The sequence below is a fragment of the Channa argus genome, chromosome 17 (assembly GCF_033026475.1).
Source record: "Channa argus isolate prfri chromosome 17, Channa argus male v1.0, whole genome shotgun sequence".
Classification (NCBI taxonomy): domain Eukaryota; kingdom Metazoa; phylum Chordata; class Actinopteri; order Anabantiformes; family Channidae; genus Channa; species Channa argus.
Genome location: NC_090213.1, coordinates 15,927,885 through 15,951,858, shown reverse-complemented (window position 1 = coordinate 15,951,858; position 23,974 = coordinate 15,927,885). Strand labels below are relative to the sequence as shown.

Sequence of the window (23,974 nt, the reverse complement as noted above, 5' to 3'; positions counted from 1 at the left end):
TATCTGTAGAGTTCTCCAAGCTTGGCCCTAAGGTCCTAATTGTGCTGCTGTACACTGCTGCAAAATCAACACTCAATCAGGGCGAGAATATGATTTCTGAGATTTCTGAGAAGTACTGAGATGCAAGCTATGAGTGGACTTTGACTTTTCTTTTTTAACTGATAACCAGCTGTAATCACATGAAAATATATTTGAAGTCGCCTTTTCATGTCACGCTCACATGTAAAAGCATTGTTCCAGTAGCCATGGATCCATCCTTACTGTATGTGAAACGTGCATTATTAATTGTTTTTCCATACCTTGTTTTTCCACTTCTTTGGTACATCACATGCACCATTCACATCCAGTTCTCTCACACAGTGGACAGGATGGTGTGTTTAACCCAGCAAACTGGCTGTTTCCCTCCTTTCCTTTATTGTTTTTTGTTTGTTTGTTTTGTTTATTTGGGGGGTTTCGACCCACAGCATCGTTGCAAATATTTGTTCAGATCACTTAAGTGACATGATTACACAGAAATGAACCCAAGTGGGTTCTGGATTATCGTTTTAACATTAACGCCCTTGTATTTCTTAAGGCTTACTTACCTTGGCAAGTAGACAGTTGCCCAGCTGTTCTTGTTCAGTGCATTACCATTGTGCAATGTGAACGTGTATGTCTGATACAGCATCAGAGCTTAGTGGTTCATATCACTGTTAAGTAGCCAGAGAGGTAACTGGAGTGGGGGACGTATCCACATCAGTGGGTTCAATCTGTCCTCATTGGGCACACGCAGAACATGCACATCACCAACATACGCACACAGAAAAACAGAGGATCAGGTAACAGCCTCTGAATTATTTAGCAGTCATGAAGAGTGGCATGAAGCAGCAACCAGATTCTTCCACATCTTTTCAGTTCACCTGAATATTAATAATCAAGAGAGTGAAGAGACAAATGGGATATTAGGAAGATGTTTGTTAAGACGACTGAGATCAAAGTGTTCAGGCTTGAAGTTTTAAGGACTCCGGATACCATCACAGCGCTAAGGAATTGTCTTTGTATATATATGTAATTGTATGTTAAGATTCTCATGTTTGTTTTGGTCCTTGTTCATATGCACCACTACACCACCACTACACCACTACAAACTGTAATGCTGCTCATCAGTTTGCCCGGATCATCATAACTCTGAATCCAAAACATTACAAAAACTGCTAGATAGGGATTGATTAATGGTCTGTGTGTATTTGTGGATATCTGTGGATCTGCATGTGGAACCTGATTAAATTTAGCTGCTGTTTGATATTATAATGTTAAACATGTGCATTTTATGAGGTAGCACTTTAAAAATGAAAGTCACACTTAACAAAAAGTTAAGGTAGAAATGAGGATTGAGTTTTACTTCCTTTTAATGTTAGTACAAAATGCATTTAAGTAACCGTAAAAACTAATAAAGTAGAACCATAAAGGTGTGTGTATGCTTGCACTTCACATTGTGATGACTAGAAAGTAAAAATTCAGGAGGAAAATGGCTCCTAATAGTGACCACAAGTAAACTGGTTTTGGCACTGCAGCATATATAAAATATTGGAGTTTTGTGAAAGAGCAATGCATAAATAAAACAGTAAACGTAGAGACAAACACAGCTTTACAGTCTATTAATAGCTGACATTTGCATATTTCTGCAAATGTCAATGCACAGTTCAGTATTACTGTATATCTCAGTGGTCCATGGTGCAATTTTCTTCCTTTCTTCTATCTACTGTCCCACTTGTACATGTGCAGGTCACCACTTCTAAACTGCAGCTGGTCTCTAACATAATTTCTCTCTTCTCTCTTTCATCTATCCACTTCCTGCCATGTGTGTGTTAATAGTCCATGTTGTGTAGCTGGTTCTTCTTTTCTACTTTCCCCTGCAACACTGATGGAAGCAGTGGCAGATTCAGGTCTCCCACCTGACGCTGGAGAGATGACCGTATCTGAACTGTGTTCCTCTTGGCTCCGTTCATCCCTCCTCCTGCCATCCCTCTCTCTCCTCCCGCTACAGACAGGTCTCTTCTCTTCCCCCTCTCCTGCCTCAAGCTCTTGATGACTAAAGTATGCTGTCTCTGCGGGGGGAAGGCAGGAGGTTTAGCCCCGTTCACCAGGAGTCCTGGGGGCCCAGGTCGGGTCAACCCTACCCATGTCATTTTCCTGCCTCGTGCATCTTTTAGCCCCACGTTGTGCAGGCGTGGTAGTAATGGAGAGGGTGATGTCTTTGTTGTCTCCACGGTGCCCACGTGGTCTCTGTCTGACAAGTGTTTATTGTGTGAGTCAGCCTCCAGGAGCATCCCAGGAGAGATGCTGTTCTTCTCAGAGGAGTAAAACATCTGCAGCTTCTCCAGTCGCTCATTGATGCTCAGACAATCAGAATGCTCATCTTGGTGGCGGTTGTTATGGAAGCAGTCTGACCCAGTGTCTGCCACCCCATCTGATTGTGTTGTCCTGAGTAGGTGTGTGTATCTTTTTGGTCTCAATGTGCTACTGTCTCGGACTGGCTCAATGGGTACAATGACTTGGCAGGGGGCGGAGTCACAGAGTTGAGACGCAGAGCTTTTAGGGGGAGAAAGATGGACGAGTTCCCTGTCCCCAAATACTGACACTGGAACACACAAACACACAAATCGATAAGTCACACTGTCCAGTAGGTGTGCACAGCTTTGTTTAAACTGGCGTAATAAATTCTTACCGTCAGGAAAGAGCGCCTCTCTCTCGAAGGTTATGGCAATCTTCTCATCAGTGCCTCCATCCTCGGGTGACGGAGGGGCAGGGGAGGGTGAAGGAAGGTGAGGTAGAGAAGGGGAGGCAGAGTGTAGAAGCTGGGGTAGTGATGGAGAGAGTGGTCGGTTTTCATCGTCCTGTTTGTGTCCCTTTCTGTACACGTACCCAGACCTCTTCCTACTGCCCTGACATTCAGGTGTCTGTGGAGTCCTCAAAGATGCACCGGTCTGCTTGGAGCTCTTTGCACTGGTCTGTTCGTTCTAAAAAAATGAGCAGTGATCAGTTGCTAGAAAGCCCCAACTGATTTTGTTATAGGCGTAACAAAAACTGTTTGCATCATATCACCTTAATCAATAGGCTGTAACATATAATTTCACTCAAAACCAAAAGGGTCAACCTCATGATGTGGCACTAGAGGATCACAAGTCACTATGATCTATCCTTTGGGGACCATGAATGTCAGTACCAAATTTCATGTTGACGCATTAAATACAATGCTGAGATATTTTCATCTGGGTTACAATAGTGGATCAACCACTCTCATGCTGCTACTGTAGCACGGCTATGGAAGCACCCAAACCTTTACTGTTATTATTGTATTTATTATATTTGTTATGATATTTGTGATGCTGCTGAAAGTGTCACCATTACCTGTTGCTGAGTCTTTGACTCCGTGTTATTGCTCTCTTTAGTATTTCTCCCAGGAAGACTCCAGTCAGTACTCTCCAGCTTCTGCCAAATTAAGTTTGAAAATTAAATGACTTTTAACATTCCAAAGAAGAAGCATACACACCTATTCTATACTGACCCACTAATATTTCAGTACATGTATGTATGTGTATGTATGTGTGTGAGTGTGTGCGCGCGTGAATGAGATGTGAACCTTGCTGGCCTTGGCTCCTTTCTGGCTTCTGTTAAGCTTGTTGTGCAGCAGGTGATAGTGGGCCATGATGGCAGAGGGTCGGTTAGTGGTGAGCGTGTGCAGGATTTCAGAAAGGGAGTAGTCCAGTGTGTCTGTGATGTGTGCCAGCACAGAAGAGTTCAGATCTTCTGGACCCAACCTGTAAAATAAACAACAAAAGAGAAGGGATGGAAAAACATTTACAAATGCAAAGTGGAGAAACTGAGGCTGAGAAAATCAAGTGCGCTTTTAAAGATCTCTCTCTAATAAGAAATGAATAGCAGCTGAAACATTTTGGTTGTGAGCAGACCGAGCTGGAATAGGATTTACCCAAGAGGAGCCATGCATAATTCATTTCCAAACCTCATTAAGTGATAAAATATACAAAACTGTTACTCTACTGACCATAAAACATCTCATTTTGTTTGAAAACTTGCAGTTATTTCCTTTTTGGTTGTTTTGTCTGCATTGTAATGTTTTCTGCAGAACTTTCCCTGAGAACAGTCTTTGTGTCTGTAAACTCTAAAGAATGCATTATTAAAAATGTGTCAATTTATTGCCTGTGCATAGAAAGAAACTGTATTTCTGTTGCTATTAGGTGTGTTTTCAGGCACCGTGGTAAAGTGGAGCAACCCAGTGGATCTGTACCTGTTTTTATGAGAGAGTGTGTGTAGTGGTTTCTTGGCATATCCCTCATTGATCCATCTCTCCTCCATTGCCGCTCTGACACTGGGCCTTTTAGCTGGGTCCGGCTCCAGGAGAGACAACACAAAAGACACTGCACCTACAACAGTAACGCAGACAAAGCAATGCAACATGTGTTTTATTAACTTTCAGAGTTTCTCGTCCCTCGGTTTTAATAAAAGTTGCACATGTTAACAAGCAGAAAATGTATTAGTGTGTTTCTGAGTAGTAAACTTGATTCATTCTCCGTGTACAACTGAGCATGATGCATGCTCCTCTAGCGTTCAGACTGTTGTCAGTCATTGTGCCTTGACTGATGGCAACACTGAAAGAGACAGGATTTCTCATTAGGAGGAACAAGTTAGTCTGTCAGCCTGTGACTGCCAAGTGGGGTTTAGAGTTTGACCCCAGATTGGGATTCCTGATAAGCTCCACAGAGTGGAGCAGCAGATAACCCTCAAACGGGAGGACATATAAGTCAGGACTGTCCCATTGCATTTGCTGCTAGCAGTTGCACTGCTTTCAGTGGCAAATCCAAACCAAATTGTCAATTTGCACATGAATGTCACGAATGCATGCAATACGAGATGCAGAGACAGACAGAGTAAAAGAGCTTAAACTGGTAAGATAGAGGAAACAGACTGTTGTGTCAGGTTGGTTAAATTCATGGGTCCCGATCTATTCTCACATCAAATCCAAGAAAAAATGAGTAATTCTAGATATATTACGCATGTGCCCCATGTTCTTAAATGTCACTTGAGAATTGTATTTCAAAAGATGGATTTTATTTGCATGCCCTCAAGGTCATTAATTAGACTACTACTCTCCTTTCGGCTTATCCCGTGAGTTCGGGGTCGCCACAGCGGATCATTGTCCGCATGTTGATTTGGCACAGTTTTTACGCCGGATGCCCTTCCTGACGCAACCCTCCCCAATTTCTACCGGGCTTGGACCAGCACTGCATCGCTGGGGAGGGGGAATGGGCTGTTAGGGGTTCAGGGTCTTGCCCAGGGACACTTCGACATATAGCCAGGGCCAGGGATTGAACCACTCACCCTGTGGTAAGGTCATTAATTAGACTATACTGTATATATTAACAAGCAAAGCTATTGTCAGTGGGTTTCACATTAACTGCCAATTTGCCTCAAGAAAAAAGTTGAAAAACTGCAGAAAGATGGAGGCATCATTTTTATAATTCTTTTACTATATTCAAAAAAGTAGACTACAAGCACTGAGGGCAAGTAAAAATTGAGAATACTCCTAAGTCTGGTGGCTGTCTATTACTTTAAGCCCTACTGCTATTCATATTAAAGGGAGATTAATCTTCCTGTTTGCTTTAAAGGTAAAGTGAAACACAAGGAAATCAGGGACGACCAGCAAGGGCAGACTTGATACTAAACTGGCACAGAAAGTTCATCCTCTGAGCATGAGGTGATGCTGCAGATTTTATTGCAAGTTAATAAATATCAAGTGTGAATTGTGTCTTCCCGTGTTTCTCTCTCTCTCTCATACACACACACACACACACACACACACACACACACACACACACACACACACATATACAATACATCCACACTTCAGTGCATAATTTCACACATACACTGTAATTACATATATTTTGTGGGGAATATTTGCTAGCGATGTTATCAGACTGCTGCTGCCGACAGAGGGACTGCTTCAGTTATTAAGGCCTAGGTATGTGTTGCATGATGCAATAAGCTGCTCTCTCACTCATATCTTACTATCATCACCTCAGTTTCAATAGATTGGTTGTGAAAGAGCAGTACGTTGATAGCTGGATGAATCTCCTGTTCTGACCTTGTATAAATAATATAAACAAATGTTATCTTGTTTATTTTGACTAAGAATACTTGATTGATTTTAATAATATTCCCAGGATAACTAACATAACTTTGTAACATAAGATTTTTAAAACTGGTGAAAAACATGTCAGTGTAAAAGCAGAATACAGTCTGAAAGTAAACGTGGATGAGCCCCGATGCCCGTCCTTGGCACAGATACAGCTTCTAATCTGATCTTGTCACAGTTTCAGTCCCGTATTAGTTTTTCTCACAGTAACAAGAGCTATGTTTGTTTGTGGTGACATGGTGCCATGACAGAGTGTGGTGGAGTGACATTTTGTGACAGGAAGACCAAAAATCAAGCAACGACAAACGAAGGCCACTGTGCACTGGGTGTTTTGTTGGTTAAGAACAAGAGAAAAAGAAGAGTAATTAAAACAAATTCAGCCGTCAGTCTGAGAATACTGTAGATCTATGGTCTTTACAAAAATTGACTTGATCACAGCTTGCAATGAGGTATTTCTAAAAATGTTTTCATTGTATTTCAAAGCCTTTTGTTCACTCTGAACTTTTCCTTAAAACCAACCAAGATTCCAACACTCAGTGAGGTGAAATGTGGAGCTACCTTTGCTGACATCACCGGGGATAGTATTGATTTCTCCGTTGACCATCTTCTGGTGAAGCTGTTTGATGTTAAAAGGCTCAACAGTGAAGGGCAAAGTCCCTGTCAGCATGGCAAACATGCTCACTCCTCTGCACACAAACACACACAAGGACAAATAGCAGCACAGAAAGTACTAAATAATGACAGAAGAGGCCAAACAGCTCAACAGATTTGATCAACTTTATCACTTACACAGACCAGACATCCACTTTGGGTCCGTACTTCCTGTGAGCGAGCAGCTCAGGGGCTGCGTAGGCAGGACTTCCACACTGGGTGTTGAGAAGCTCTAAGGACAAGGAGTCTGGCTTCAGGGTGTTACTCAGGCCAAAGTCTGTGTGAAACATTACAAGCATTATCTTTTTTTTTTTTTTTCAGTGTTTTACTGCACAACGCTAGATGCAATAATCTGATGTCCCTCAATACAACATCACTGGAGCTGGGAATGGCAACATACCCACAATCTTTATGTTGTTATGCTCGTCCAGGAGGAAATTTTCAATCTTTAAATCTCTACAAAAGAAAAGGGAAGGAGTTGTTAGGTCAGACAGGAAGAGTGTGGCTTACTACAGTGTGTTTATGAGCTTTGTCCTTAATCTTTCAGGGATTTCAAAATTTAGTTTCGCTACAAATGAGTGACTTGGAGCTATTTATTTGCTCAGTTTAAAAAGTTTTGCATTTGTAACTGACGACACAATGATTTTTTCTGATTACACGATGGCATCACTTCAATTCAGTTCAATTCAATTTGTGCTTATATAGCGCTTTAAATACAACCAGGAGTTGACCAAATTGCTTTACAACAGATAAACAGAATATCTAAGCAAGCAATTATAAAAACATAAATGCATGAAAGTAAAATAAAACCATTGATCAAATGATAAAAACAATATGATTAAAGGACAAAATATGTCGTCACTACTAAGAATCGAAAGCCAGCTTGAACAAATGCATCTTCAGCTTGGATTTAAAACACCCCAAATCTGTAATGCAGCGGATGTCAAGTGGTGAGGAGGTCCACAGTTTTGGTGCAACAGCAAGCGCACGATCTCCCCAACTTTTACACCTGGATCTGGGAGCTTCTAAAAGAAGTACTCTCCCATGTTTGCGAAGAACTATTCATTCACTTAAGTAAAACGGGGTTAGACCATTAAGAGCTTTAAAAACAATCAACAACAGTTTCAAATCAATTCTATAATGTACTGGAAGCCAGTGAAGTGAGTAAAGAACCGGAGTTATGTGTTCATGGGCTTGTTGGTTAAAAGTTGAGCATCAGCATTTTGAACCCGTTGGAGGCGAGATAGTGAGACTGGATCATCAGAGGTTTGGGTAGTACTCAAGTTTTAAAAGGATTATTTGGTAAAAATTTTGAGAATTTATTAACTTTGAATTTCTATAGATCAGCACCTAGTCAGATATTCAAGTCAATACAGTCACGCGGAAAAGCTGCTTCATTCAGCTGAAAGTACGCCAGCCTCACCACCAACCATATACCGCCTGCTCTAAAACTACCAAGCTAAATGAAAATCTGCGGTTAGGAAAGTGAGATCCCCTTTAAACCAGAGCCTGGGAATCAGCCATGTTGCTTTCATCTGCCTTCATCGAAACAACAGACACTCCAGGTTCCAAAAATCCAGAGAACAGTGCTCACATAAACCAAGAGAAGTTCAAAGACAGACAGAGGGAAAAAGTGCGAGACAAAGTGAGAGCAGACAATGTCATAAAGGAGAAAATGCATGTGGTGAACCTACTGAATGCGGGTGGCAGGAGCTGTGTTTAAAGTGTAAATTTTCCATTTATTTCCAGCTTAATCATCTCTGTGTGGGACTGTGGTGGAGAGTGTGTGAGTGTGTGCGAGTGTGTGAGCCTGTATCCGTGTGTGTCTGTATGATAGAAAGAGGTGCTGTTGAAGGCTTGAGAGTGACATCGTTGAGGGACTTCATTAGAGAGGAAGTCCATGATGTTGTGATGATGTGTGAATCATGGCACCGGCGTAGGATGATGAGGTCATTGCCTGGTAATCACATTCCCACCTTAATAGGAGCCAAGGTCTTAAAGCAAATCCCAGAGTTGTGTATGTTGTGCGTGCTTGCACCATAAGTGTGTGTGTTTGTGTATAAGTGAGTATTGGCTCTCTAACACCTCTAAAGAAACACTCACGCTGCACTGTGTCGTACAGTACATTGGCTTTTTTGCAGCGTTTCCTTCTCTGTAGGCTGTTAATGCCCTGCAAACTACCTTGTGTTGGTGTGTGTGCTCACAAGTGATTTTGTGTGTATTTAACATTCAACGAGCAACTAATACCTGCTGCTTGTGTGTAGGTACACATCTGAAGGCCTCAGGAAATTTTACAAAAGACTGGTACAGTATTTTTTTCAGACATAAAACAGGTATGAAAATGTATATATTGCTGTAGAGTATGTAGTTATTAATAAATACTCTCGATTGTATGTTTTGTGTTGCATTTTAACAAAAACAAACAAAACAACATGTAGCTTTTCATGTAATGTAAGTACTGCACATAACATTGCAATTACGCTTTTCTAGTGTGTGTGTGTGTGTTTGTGTGTAATCTCACCTGTGCACAATCCCGTGTTTGTGCAGGTGCTCCACTGCAGAGAGGATCTGTCGGGTATAGCGCCTCACCTCCCTCTCCTCCAGCCGGTTCCTCTCACAGATCCTGTCCATTAAGTCTCCTCCAGCACAGAGCTCCATGGCCATGTAGTAGCTGTTTTCTGTCTCCAGAGTCTGAAACACCCGATTATACGTTAACTGTACAAGCTTATTCAACAGCAGAGTGTCCTGACGTTTTAATTTCAGTCTAACATGAACGTACATCATTGGTAATGAGCTCAAATCTGGGCAGAGGTAATACTTCATCATTATGCTATTTCAACTGTACATTATGCGTATTTCTGACTGTTCCTATATGAGTGTGTGCTTTAATTTAATTTCTTACCTCCAACAGGACAACAATGTGAGGATGTCGAACCATCTGATGAATCCGAGGTTCTCTTTTCATGTTTTTCAGCACATATGAGTCCTGCCGTGCTTTCTTCTTGTCGATCACCTTAATGGCTACCTAAACACACATACACACATTTGTCATCATCGGTTGTGAGGACTTTACACTGACATTTCTTGCATTTATTGCACTGACTCTTATGATAACTTATATTATAAAAAGTGAGTTGAAGGAAGCCTGGTTGTTTTCACAGGTATTAGTCTACTTGAATGTGGTCCAGATCCAGACATTGACTTGTGTTTACTAAAGACCTATAAGTGTGGCTTTAGTGTCTTGATCAAAAGTACTAATACCCCCCATAAACAATGATTTCTTAATCACTTCCTTCACCAACATTTTCTCTACTCATTTGAAGATTTTAACCTTTGTCCTTCACTTACTATCAGTGCATACTAAACCCTAAATGTTCATTTAAAAAAAATAAGGAACTAAAACTGCAGCTAGAAAAGAGCAAAGAGCAAAATAAACCCATCCCATGGTTAATGAAAAAGAAAAAAGCATTTTCTCAGAAACTAAAGTCAACTTCTGTTACATATTGCTTTCAGTGCTGGAAGTTTTAAGTCAATGACAGATCACTTTGGCAACTACCCCATTTGGCCAACACAGGAAATATAATTGCTAAAGACTTTATTTATTGAAAATGATTTATCTTATTCAGAAGACTTTTTGTCACAGATCACTAATCAGGTAAACAGTTGGATGTGATGACAGCAAATATTTGGCAGACTGTAGTTTATTTCTATTTCGGTGTGTACTAGCACTGTTATTTCAATCGTATCCGAGAAATATGTAGTGTTCTGTCATTTAATTAAAAATGTTAAAGCAATATTTATAAGATACAAATATACAGTGTGTGTGTGTTTGATATACATTTTCCTTTTTTACAAGCCCAAACATACCTGCCTAAGGCTTCATTAAGGCTACTAAACATTGAAGGCCCTTTAAGAGTCTTGGCTAGAAACAGGGGAATTTGTAGATGACTAAGTGTTTGTATGCATAACAACAGTAATGACAGGCCACCGTCTTCGTCAAATTCAACTACGTGTTATTATCAGGTATAAGGAACAAGTTGTAACCATGTAATCATAATCTCTGTGTAATACTGTCTTCAAATTCTAATTTTCAGATGGTGGAGTAAGCACTGACCTTTTCCCCTGTGCCAATATGCAGCCCCTCCATCACTTTGGCAAATGAGCCCTTGTTGATCATTTTTCCCACCAGGTACGATCCCACACGTTTGGAGTGGGGGAAGCTCCGTAGCAGCTCCCGGGGGACCTTCAGAAAGGGAGGAGGCAGCCGCTCATGTCCCGGCACCGAGGCTTCCCACTGGGACACCCTGCATTCTCCTTCGCCCCCTCCCTCTGCCACCATGTCCTCTGGGGCAGCTTTCACTGCTGCGACTGGCATCCCTGACAGGGTTCAGACTCCATGTGTCCACCTTTCACACGTGGAATCAAGTCCAAGAACCGGTCAGTACACATAGAACACACAAAGTGTACTAACACACACACAGGTGTATAAACACACACACACACACACACCACGCAAACGAAGCAGGATCCAAATCCTTCTTCAGGAACAGGTGCGTTTTCTCAGCCTCAGATTTCTGTTAAGTGTATCCTTGTAAGTATATTCTTCAGTCCAGATGTTTGTTAGGTGACCCTGTCTCTTCTTTGATTTATCGTTTACCGTTTATGTACTTCAGAAGTTCCTCTCTTACAAAGTAACTGTGCTTCACTTAAAACTAGCTTCTCTCTCCTTCTCTCCCTCTGTCTCTCTCTGCTGGTTAGTGGATGATTAACTGTTGTGTTGTTAGGTCAGCTCCAGTGATGACGAGGACATTCTACACCGTAATTACCCCCCTGCTTCTTCTCACACACTAAGGTGCACACAGACACTCACAGTAACACAGTAACCTTTCAAAGTCTCTTTAGCTCCTTTGCTTCTCTTTGAAATTCTTTTTCATATTTCTTTCTTATTTTAATTGGTAACTGATCGAATCATGCAACTTTCTTTAGTTACAATATAATGTGTGTTCGCTAAATATGAAGCTACAGTCAAAAGGTGGTTAGTTTAAGGATTAAAAACAGGGAAAAGCTTAATCTGACTCTCATTAGCACCTCTGTTAGTGCATTCACTTATTAAAAGATAATGTATCTTGTTTGCCTCACAGCTAAAAGGTGTCCAGTCCAAAAACATGTCTGTTAGGTAAAATTGTGTCTCTAAATTGCCCATAGGTGTGATGTGTGTGAATTTAACCTTTGTCCTTCACTTACTATCACCCCTACTAAACCCTAAATGTTCATTTAAAAAAAAAAATAAGGAACTAAAACTGCAGCTAGAAAAGAGCAAAGAGCAAAATAAACCCATCCCATGGTTAATGAAAAAAAAAAGCATTTTCTCAGGAACTAAAGTCAACTTCTGTTACATATTGCTTTCAGTGCTGGAAGTTTTAAGTCAATGACAGATAAGTTTGGCAACTGCCCCATTTGGCCAACACAGGAAGTATAATTGCTAAAGACTTTATTTATTGAAAATGATTTATCTTATTCAGAAGACCTTTTGTCACAGATCACTAATCAGGTAAATATGAAGCCACAGTCAAAAGGTGTTTAGTTTAAGGATTAAAAACAGGGAAAAGCTTAATCTGACTCTCATTAGCACCTCCATTAGTGCATTCACTTATTAAAAGATAATGCATCTTGTTTTGCCTCACAGCTAAAAGGTGTCCAGTCCAAAAACATGTCCGTTCGGTTAAATTGTGTCTCTAAATTGCCCATAGGTGTGTTGTGTGTGAATGGTTGTGTGTCTGTGTTCGTGCTGAGATAGTCTGGTAACCTGTCGAGGGTGTACCCCATCTCTCGCCTAATGACAGCTGGGATAGGCTCCAGGCCCCTGCAAATCAGAATGAAATAACGGATGGATGAATAAATCTTGTATTTTTTAATTGTACGAAAGCCAAATCCTGTCTGCCAGCTAAACTGGTTCCTGGCTGGAGGCAGCGGATTTCCTCTTGAAACTAAAATTGTTATTTCTACATTCGGAATTTTTTAGGGAAAAAGTAAACCAGTTAATTTGTGAGGTTTAAAGGGGCTTATAGCTGTATTTTGTTAAACTTCGACAGAGCAATGCTTGCTGTTTCTCATGTCCAAACTTTATGATAATCCTAAATTGACCCTCTGGTAACTTCTTACCTTTGTGATATCTCAATATTATAACTCTCACAGTACAATGAATACATTTATTGTCCAAACCATTAATTCATTTAAATCTATTATTGCACAAGTGCTTTAAGAATTAAGCATAAATTTCCTGAAAAACGCCATCTTTCCCTCTTTGATGCACAAATGTTTGGTTGGTCTTTAAAGGTCAGAGTCAGCAGCATAGCAGCACTTCTACTGCTGGCTACATGAGTGGAATCTGTTTCGAAGCTGGTTATGGTTTTTATGTTTTTAGTTGAATGGCGAACTTACATGTAAACACTCATCATTTCAAGTAAAAACTAAACTTGAGTTTGAGATTTTCAAGTGATACTGACTGTGTGATACAATACTGGCAAGCAGCATCATAGCCACAGAGGCATGTGTTATGACAGTGGTGATCCATGAAAAGCTGCAGTGAGGTTTTGCGCTGATGAGTGATGGCCAGCAAGTATGTCTGCTTTTCTGCCACTGGGTGTATTAAAGTGCACATGTGTGTTTGTGTACACGCCAGGGTCAGATTGCAGTGTGCTGCTGCTGCTCGATTCTTCCTCACTCAGCTGATGAAAGGAGGGATGGAGGCTTATATCCGCCATGTAACCTAATGCACTCTCAAACACACACGCACACACACAAATTCTTACACAACCTTAACTGAGACACTGCCATTGCCAAGTGAAGCGTCTAGGGTTACTTTAATTTTTTATTAAACGTGTTGATACTGTATAATCTGATTTGGCCTTTGCAGCAAACACTCAAATGCAGCAGCCACGATGGTCTGCTTTCCTTTCCTACTCACTCAGGCGCCGTTAAACTTGGTGTAATCACAATGAAAACATCATCACTTTTCTCCTTTTGGGTCCAACATTTAAAAACTCTCAGAGACAAAATCAGTAAAACTGACCAACCCAGGTCCAAAAAGTCTTAGCCCCAAAGAAAAAAGCATATAAATATTAAACACACCCATTCTGTACAATTGTGTGAACAGGTTTTTCCAGAATATTCCTAAATAGGCTGCAGAACACAGGGGCAGTCTACCATTAGTGGTTTCACATCAGTCTAACTCTCTGTGTAAGCATCAAGCAAGTTTTTGTAAAATAAAAATAATGTATTCAAGTAAAATTTCACATCTTAAAAGTGTGTGTGTGCTCAAACACCAGGAGCGCTGCACTTCATTAACGGGTCTAATTGTGTGTGGGAGGAGGTGTTAACACACCTTCCCTAATGGTGAGGAAGGGTGTCAAACTGTATCTGGTTCTGTGTTGGACCGACGCTGAGAATGAAAGAAAGAGAGAGTGCCATGCCCATGGCCAAAAAACTTGATGGATGAGGGGACAGGAAGTGAGCGAAAAACTGACAAATACAGAGAGGAAGAGGATGAGTGGGGCGGAGAGAAACCATGCTTCACAACTGCAAAACAAATGTGAATTAATAAGACCTCAAGAGGCTTTTTATATAACCTCGGCACTGCCATGCTTAAATGTTTTGCAGAGGTTTTTTGGTGTGTGTGTGTGTGTGTGTGTTAATGTGTATGTTTCCATGGTTCAGGAAAGGTCATTCTCACTGCCAGAGACCGCAGTCTATTTGTGTATGTGTGTGTGTGTGCTTTTATGCACATATTTAAGCACTGTGATATGTACATGTTTTTAAGATTGTGTCTTTGCAGCTACACACGTGTGTACCTTTACTTATGAGACGTACAGTGTAATTATGCTTGTATACAAAGTCTTGTGTAAGTGTGTGTGTGTGTGTGTGTGTGTGTGTGTTGCATTGGTAAAGAGGAATGCTAGCTTGCCTGTAGGACTTGGCAAACTTCTCGGCGGTCACATTAAATGAGAAGAGAAACCCCCTTCTGCTTCCTGCCTGTAATAAATGGATCCCCAGCAACCATTAAGGCATATTTTAACACCAAATAACTCCCCCAAACCGCACTAGCACAGTCAAAGACGACCCCCACCCTCTCACCATCTCTCACTCTCCCTGTCTCCTGCTGTTTTTCTTTTATTTCCCCATCTTTTTGGTTGCTTTTAGACAAAAAAAGAGCGAGCAGCTAAATGTTAAACTGAGATGTGGTGCCACAGCATGATATGCTTTATAGTCATCATTTGTAGCCTGTTAGAGTGTTTAAAGAGAGTTATAACTCTCAACAGTCTCAGTGAAAGAGCAGCACTAATTATGTAAAAAAAAGTTCTTTCCCTTTTGTAACATTTTCAACACATGCATTCAAACAAACTGTGGTTCCATCTTTAGGTAACTGTGGGCCATTTCTGTACTGACAATTTTGTTGTAGAATCGGTTCCTTCTCTGCTTAATTGTCATGTAAAATGATTAATGTTCTGCATTTCTCCATTTCTAAATGATGCAGTTTCTTTAAGTGCATATCCTCTATGGTTCAATATCACTCCACGGCACAGGGAGGACGGGACCACTGCTCCAGTGAGACAGACTTAATATAGCACCTTTTAACATGTTGATCTCATCTCTGAATAAGTACTCAGCTCATTCTCCATAAAAGTCACAATGGTGGTTTTACTTGTCTGTGCCAACACAGCAGGGTGTGAGGACAACTCCTGTCTGTCCTCACTGTTTAAAAGAAGTCAGCTGAAAGCAGGGACTTTTTTTCCTGTCCTGCCCCTTTCTCTGGAATACTTCCCTTCTGACATCAGACAAACATCTGTCCATCCAGATGCTTTTAAGGCCAAACTTAAAACTCATACTCCTTCACTTTCAATTAGTGGCTTCACAACACATTATAACTGGGCTTGTACCTGTTACTAATTTATGGCCAGTGGGTCGTTTTCAGTCTCAATTTATTTATAATCTTGAAAGTCCAGTCCAGTCTAGGTAGTTGTATAATTGTAATTTATTTGAAAACCAATGCATCTTTCAGTCCATCTCTGTTTTCCAGCCTTTGTGCCTTTCTCTCTCTCTCTCTCTCTCTCTCTCTCTTTTCTGGTTGCTGATACTTTATTCCAGTTGTGTTGATCAGGATCTTTGTCCCCAGGAGTCTCAGCCTGTCCTTCTATCTCTATCTGTCTTTCTCGTCTATCTTGTTGCCCTGTGTTGCCCCATCTGTGTGCTTCTTCTCCCCCCAGATGGGTTTCTCTCCCTGTGTGTTTGTGTACTCTGTCCATTTTCCGTGTCAGAGAGGAGCTCATGTGGCAGCTGCCTGAAGTTGCCTGACATCCCCTCTGATCATATTCTTCTGTTTAGAATTTTCGTTAATGCTTTACATTACAGCCCACGACTGTACAGCCCAAAATACAGCGTACTTTCTGTGTACTTATTAGTAACAACGATGTTTCTCCATAGTACCTATGGATACATATGTGTGATTACTTGATAACAATAAGCAAACTTTGGGGAATAACAGAGTAACAAGAGGAAAATAAGAAAAAATACTTACAGTGTACGTATTTTGTAGTTAGGGCTAATTATTAAATAATTACCTAATAGGTGTGAACACTTACTTAACACAGAAGAGGGTAAGAGGCTCCACTTTAAATTCCAGCCCCCCTTTGTTTTACCTACTGTACAACAGGCAGCAAAGGGGTTTAGATATATTTTTTTTATTTTTGAGAAACAAAGCGATAGCACTAACCCACACCTTTCATGTGATATTTAATTATTTTATCAATAAGTTGTTTAGAATACTAAAGTTCAGCTGATTTAAATTGGTTTGCTCTGCTTTGAAGCAAAAATAAAAGCATGATTCCTATTTATTTTTCTGTTCTTTGAAGTGCATTGGTTTGTAAAATTCAAAGAAATTCTCCTTAGTATGTAATTCTGATTTCTTCACTGAATCTTTAGAATCTTTCACATCTTTCTCAAATCTCAGACATTTTTACCTCCTAAAAATGTATCACAGTTCTTACGGCTATTGTCCGATAAGGTTTAAATGTTTAAAACCTCAGACTGACATAAGCTATTTTTCAATCCACAACCTATGTGCATCCTAGAGTTATCAGGTGCCTATTACTGAAACATGCAGCTGCTTGTTGGCTATAATACACTATAACATTGGCCAACACAGACATTGAGTGTGCCCCTCTGGTGTTCACTGTAGTTAGGGTTTCCAGAGCCACTGTCCCTGTCTGCCCTCCAGTGGATGCAGCAGACTGATGCAAGGACAATGCTCTTCCATAACAGCTTAACTACAGGAAGGAATTTATCAGCAGATGGTTAGAAAAGACATCAGTGGCTGCAGATATCTCTTGTTGGGTCTAACACATAAACTGCTCTCTTTGAGAATTACACACCTTTAAAAAAATCACAAAAAAATCAACTCGTGCATCTACACTTGTCTTAACATTACAAAGCTTTGCCAATCTCGAGTCTTCCCGCCTTGCTTTACAAGGCATCACCTTCCCCGCCTGCATACACAACCCACACCTGTGTGGAACAAGTGTGTAACACGTTAACACTCATTTTGTAAAGGTTGTTGTTCTCAGAAGGAATCTGAGGAAACATCGGAAATAATTAACTGGAGTCAACAATGCAGCTTGAGGGAAATTGACTCACTCCATCGCAAAACTCCTGCAATGCAGTAAATAGCAGAGATAGATTACAACGTGAAGAAACTGATAATGACAAAACCGTCAAAACAGCTCATATGCTTTCAATTAACAGATTGGAGAAAAAAAGTGAGTGGTGCTTTTTTCAGAAGACATGCGATGATATAACTATCTGCTACTAAACTATCACTCTCCAAGTTTTGTCATTAGCAAGAGGGGCAGACTGGCTGTAAAATTATGATGACTTCATCTGTAGCTGCAGCCTCGTTGATTCATCATCATCTGTTAGTGACACCCGCCATCACTTCTGCATGCCATAATAGTCAGTATAGCATTCTTAGCGTGTCATCTGTCAGTTTCTGCATGTTGCTGTGGTTTAAACTTCTCATGTTTGTGGTCTCTGCATCAATAATGCTGATTAAAGATGGTTCTCGGTGGTTTCTAAACAGACAAACAAACGTGCTGCACTATAAGACTTCCACAACATATACTGTGAAAGCCGACTACACACCAAACCACTGCTGACCACAAACACATTTCAATGAGATCAGGTTGCTTAAGGGCTGAATGTAACCAGAAATGGTGCTGTATTACCTCTCTAACCAGTTAGGGGAAGTGTGTTTTGTGAAGGCTCGATGTGCCAAGAAAAACTGAAATGAAGAAAGGGCAAAAAAATTTAATAACACTAGCAGTGTGCTTTGATTTAGGTCCTGAATATTTAACTCAAGTGTACACAAAACAGTGTGTGGATATTTAAGTACAAAAGAATAGGCTAAAAGTGTCCACAGCATCACTTTTCTAACATTTCAAATATAAAAGAGTTGTGGTTGAAACCCAAAAGACATATATTTTCATATTTCTGTGTGCATATCTCTTAAATGTAAAGTTTAATTTGCATCAAGTTGCAGTTAAACTGAAAGCTGTAATGATAAATTGTCCTTCTTTTTTGACTACCAGTGTTGAGTTCTTTATAAGTATGCAATTTTTGCTCTGCCGACTGTAAAGTCCTGTTGCACGGTCTTAAAGACTCTCTACAGAATATTGTAGATCAAACACACACATGACACTTGATAAATATCGATAAAAGAAAAAAAAAAAAGTCCATCACATTCTGCTAATTCCACAGAATTCTGACCAACCTGAAATGGGAGTTTGTCTCACGGGTGGCTTAGAGGTTTTCTACTGTCAACAAAACAGTACCAGGAGAGAGAGAAGTAGAGAATGTAAGAGAGAGCAAGAGGTCTGAAAAAATACAGAAAAAAAGGGACGAAGGGAGCCCACCCCTTTGAGCTGAGAAGCTGAAAATGGAGCGTTGTAACAGCAAAAAGTGCACTCCCACTGTCGCTAACGTGGACCGTGTGTGTTTGTGCATGAGCGCAAATGTGCAGATGTGTGCCTTTGTGTGGTTGTGCATGCACGTGGATGTTTGTGCATGTGCATGCAGATGTGCCTGTGTGCTTGTGTGTGTGCTGAAGCTGCCTGCTGCGCCGCTCCCAAATTGAAATGTGAAAGAAACGTGTTGGAAGGTGATGACAAGAGTGAAGTGAACCAGTCGTTTCCTGAAGGCCCAGGCCAGATGTGTCGCACACAGAGCCTCAGAAATCTGCTGCACATTTCTGTTTAATAACCAGGATATTTAACCGGGGGAGGAGGGAAGACAGGGGGCAGGAACTGAGGGCGTGTGTACGGGTGCTTGCTTCTCCTGTGTGTGTGTGTGTGTGTATACCCGTGTGCACAGTTATGTGTGTGATATGTTTGTGTTTTATGAGGAAATGTGTTTGAGTGTGTATCTTGGGGCTAGAAGAGATGTATGGTTCATTACAGTATTGGAGGTTTTCAGACTACAAAACAAGGAGACCAAAAAGAGCAAGAAGCCTGACAGACTGACGACCACACCTCCGATCACCACTCGGGACACACAAACACACACACATTGGGCCTATTCCATACTGTACTCAGCTACTGACCACAATGCCCACCACTTCCTCCAGGAGCAAGCCCTGGCGCCTAGAATAACAAAGAAAATATTCAGCTCCATGCTGTCTGATGTCTTAATATTTCTAACCCTTCTGATCCCATATATTCCCATAAATGCATGATTCATGGATTATAACTTAAAATATAATCAGATCTATTTCCACCGATCCTTATGCCAAACAAATAAAGCTTTTTGAGAACTGACTGCAAGTAGTAATAATGCAGGGACTTCAGGGGCAAAGTAAATACACTGTAGGCCCAAGGACATGGAAAACATACAGCCACATCATTATTTGCTGATGATATGTTGTGATGTTGTTGTCAAGATCAAGGATTAATCAAGGAAAATATGTTGGACCAGCTTTGGCAGCAGATGTGTGAATAAGTACAGTATAAATGTTTTATTTCTTTCAAAATAACCTATTAAACAGCTGCCACTTATACGTGTATCTAACAGTTGTTTGGGATATGATATTAGTTAGGTGAGCTGTACAGAAGATGTAGATACAAGATGTACTGCTGCTGAACAGTGAAGCAGTTTGGCTATAATTTGGCTGTAAAAGAGTGAATACACAAGCCCAAGAATCAACATATAAAAGCATATCAAAATCTTGTTATTCTAAGATTTTGATATGCTGGGCCCAATGATGTTTGTCAATTCTAGAAGAGCCATAGGATTATGTTATTAAATTCCCATTCATGTTTGCAGGAGAGGAGGGGAGGAGGTAGCTAATGTGCATTGGCCCCAAAACAAAGTTATTAGCACATGGATCATCTGGTTAATTTTTGTGGCTGAAATAACAATGTTTTGTGTGTGTGTGTGTGTGTCCCATTGAGCAACTGGGGCACCATGTTTTAATCCATGATCCAACTCTCATAATAGATACATGGCAAGGTACAGATCAAAAAACACTAACTAATAGTAATTAGTGCTGTGTTGTTTGAAATTAATGGTAAGATAATGAACTTTGTACCCGGTCCAGTTTGAGTAATAGACATAATGTTTAAAGGCTTATCTGTTGGCAAAAATCTATTTTACCAATAGACAACATTTTACAAGCAACAATTTTGTCTTTTTTCAGGATGATTGTGGGCTTAACCATATAAATGTTGATGTTTAAAAAGTAATCGAAAATGAATGTAGACTTATATATTTAACCTCAACAGTGCCTTTAAACTCCTACTGCACTGTTTAACTTTCGTGTAAATCAAATGTGCTATTGAATTCCCAGGTTAACCTAGATCAGTAGTTAAGAGATAAAAGCTAACATTGTGATCTTTGACGTGTAAGTACACATTTAAGTCTAGTTCTTGTCGGTGACACTGAACCAAAGCTGGTCTGATTTCTGCTTGCTGAAGCCAATTCTCGATCCACAGCCCCCAAACACCTTTGAATCTGGCTGCCATTTTTGGTCTTTCATTCCCAGAGCACAGCCACGTGTACTAACCAGCACAACATGAGTTGGCTAGTATTATCAGCTGCTGACTGGGAATGTAATATTTTCTAACCTAAGAAATCAGTTCCACAATCAACTCCACTAGAAGAGTGTGAATGGCCTCATTGTGTGTGCTGGAGAAGAAGAGGTGCCGTTTATTTGGGCAGGAGGAAGCTGCTATTTACACAAAAGGTGTTGGACCAGCACACATGTAATTACTTTGGCTTATGCGTGTCTCTGTTAGGGTGTAATGAGAGCGCGTTTAGCTGTGTAAGCTTGTGTGTGTGAACATAATCGCCCATGATATACAACATTATGGCTGTTTCTTAATAGCTGTGTTTTAAGAACAGCCATTAATGCAGCTTGTAAAATATTCCCAAACACCACGCCAAACACCCACTTTCATTTCACCTCCTTTCTTTCTCTCTCACTCACTAGCTCTCTCCACTTCACTCGTCCCCCTCTTTCTTTCCCCTCACCTCATTTGTGGGAGAATTTATTTAACTCGTTAAAAACTATTCTCTGAATATTCCCAGCTGAGTGACACAGCTTCTGATTTTTTTTTCTCCATTTCTTCTAACTGGCTTTGTTTTTTTTCCCCTCTTCTCTTAAACTAACCTGTGTGATGTTGTCAGAACTGCTTGAGAATTAAGTGCTAAGTGTTGCTTTTTATAGCGAGAAAACAGACTAGGACAGCGGGTATGTATTTTCTGATGCCTCATACACACACACACACACAAACACACACTCACTGAAAACCTCAGAGTGATTATGTTATGAATTACAACCTGTTCATTGATGAGATAGCCCTGCAGCCAAGGCTTAGTAGATCATTAGGGTTTGTGAGTATGTTGTATTTTGCTGTGTGTGAGTAAGTGTTTGTGTGTGTTTTTAGGGTTGACAGTTTCATTAAGGCACCTCGGTGAAAATCTGTTCCCAATTGTTGTGGTGATTTCTGCTGTTTTAATTTGGACAGTAAAGGAGCTGCCAGCCCTACCCGCCGCGATGCCGTGACCACTTAGCAATGTTAACTCAATTCCCATGAACACACAAACCCGACGGCATACACGATACTGATACATCAATGATGCACATACTCACGGTTTTTGTTTTATAAACTGTGTCCATAAAAGCTCGGCTCATTATTTGTCTTTCAAAAATGTGAGCCTTTGTTTAAAGGGTGTGAATAATGTGCAGAAAATTACTGAAATGGGCTTTCAAAGCATTGTAAAGCAAAAGCTGATGGCCTGTGTGCTCACTGTTACTGCAGCCAGCCCCCTTTTTTTTTGCACTTAAACTAGAACCAACTAAACATAAAGAGACAACAGAAAGTAGAACTGTCCAAGAAATTGTGTAGCTGTCTAAAGAAAAACGTTTTAAACTATCTAATAATCTTAGTATTGTATCGAAAATAAAACCTTTAATTGTACAAATAATAGAAAATTATCATTATTGAAAAACTAGTTATAAGAGACAGGACACAGAAAGACAATTTATTGCTAAAATGCAACTGCAGAAAAATCCGTTTTTAGGTCAAATATAAATTAGAGATATAAATATTCAAAATTAATTTCAGCAGGAAAGCTGTTTAAAGTTTAGACCAGGCAACTGCTAGCAAGGATTTGTTGCAGGACCTGAAGTTGAGAGTCAGTATTTATGGATGTCTCACATAAGCCAGAGTCATACCAGTGACAGCTTTATATGTGGAGCAAAAACCTAAACTCAATTATAAACTCAACTGAAAGCTAAGAAAAATAGGCAAAAAGAAAACATATACATTTTAGTTTATTAACCTGTGCCCGGTTTTTAAATGTATTATTTATAATGTATCATTTTGATGTTTGTCCAATCTGTACATAAGTCAGGTGCGTTTATTTATTTATTTTTTTTCAAATGTAAATGCATGTAATTTTTTTGCACCCTTCTAGTTTGGCCATTTATTTCATGTTCAAATAAACTCTAAGGGGTGAGGGCTTACATTGAGTCAGTGCCGTTCTTGGATTCACTCTTCTTCCCTGCCTCCTTCCTTCCAGGTCCTCTGCTGTCCCACCTGACAGCTGGCTTTAAGCACCTCTGACTCTGCCTGAGGATGAGATCAGCTAAAATGGGATTGGATGGAACTAAAACAATTCCTGAAGGGAAACTGTGCGGTTGCATGAGAAAAAGAAATGCAATACCACAAAGCAAATATCTGAAAGTTTAGAATACAAGAAATGGCCGTTTCACTTCTGAAACGTATTTAAGCAAATGAAAATGTATTGTCATCAATAAACTGCAAACAGTGCAGTTGTGGTTCCAGCCAAGGATTAAGATGCAGGATGTTTCTTTTCCTTTTGCTTTACTTTTAATTTGATTTCCATGGTCTAAAAAGCTGCTCATACATCATGTTGGAACATTAGTGGAGTGTAACGGTAGTAATTGTAGTGCTGCTCATACTGGGGGAGTGGTGAGGGTTGGGGGATTGAAACGGAAACCAGATGGATGCCTGGATGGCACTGAGTTCTTTCACCTCAACCAACAGGAAATGGAATTATGGCTGATTACTTACACTGCTCCCAGCTTCAAATCTCTTCTTATATGTGTATAATATCTTTTTTTGGCTTGTGTATGTGTGTGTCTGTGTGAACATGATTAGGAATGTGAGCGTTAAAGGAAGCTAATATAATCTGTCCTCTTTCATTGGTGTCTGTTAAAATGACCTGGTATTTTGTTTGTGTGGTGTAGTTGAGTTTGACTGTGACTGTTTTACATAGGTAATATTTTGTGTGTTGAGACAACATAAACTCGATTACCTGTGTGTGTTTGTGTTTGTGTGCACGCATTCATTAAGCATGTGTTACGTTGTTAATAGCACACTTCATTGGTTTGGTAAAATTAGGTTGTTAAAGTGGTGCACAACTGTGCTTGTGTACTGTGAATTAACAAAGAAAGGCTTATATTTCTGAGCATTAGAGTTTAGTATTTATTGGTGTGTGAGCATTGCTTCACCTCCTCACAGCTGTGTTAGCATGTGAAGTAGCTAGAATGACTCT

The 23,974-nt window shown here is 40.2% G+C and overlaps 1 protein-coding gene and 1 long non-coding RNA gene across 2 annotated transcripts; one reads left to right on the top strand and one right to left on the bottom strand.

Moving 5' to 3' along the window:
- Positions 1–1,361: 1,361 nt before the first annotated feature.
- Positions 1,362–11,599, bottom strand: LOC137102876 (hormonally up-regulated neu tumor-associated kinase homolog). Its single transcript, XM_067482810.1, has 12 exons — positions 11,357–11,599; positions 10,962–11,253; positions 9,750–9,872; positions 9,369–9,538; positions 7,248–7,303; positions 6,986–7,124; positions 6,755–6,882; positions 4,289–4,424; positions 3,623–3,800; positions 3,391–3,471; positions 2,708–2,999; positions 1,362–2,620 (listed from the first exon to the last, which is right to left on the bottom strand). The coding sequence occupies exons 2-12, from the start codon at positions 11,220–11,222 to the stop codon at positions 1,848–1,850; spliced, it is 2,337 nt and encodes a 778-aa protein (XP_067338911.1). The 5' UTR covers positions 11,223–11,253; positions 11,357–11,599; the 3' UTR covers positions 1,362–1,847.
- Positions 11,262–23,739, top strand: LOC137102877 (uncharacterized). Its single transcript, XR_010911296.1, has 3 exons — positions 11,262–11,397; positions 11,632–11,699; positions 22,976–23,739. It is a non-coding gene; the product is annotated as an uncharacterized lncRNA (long non-coding RNA).
- Positions 23,740–23,974: the final 235 nt, after the last annotated feature.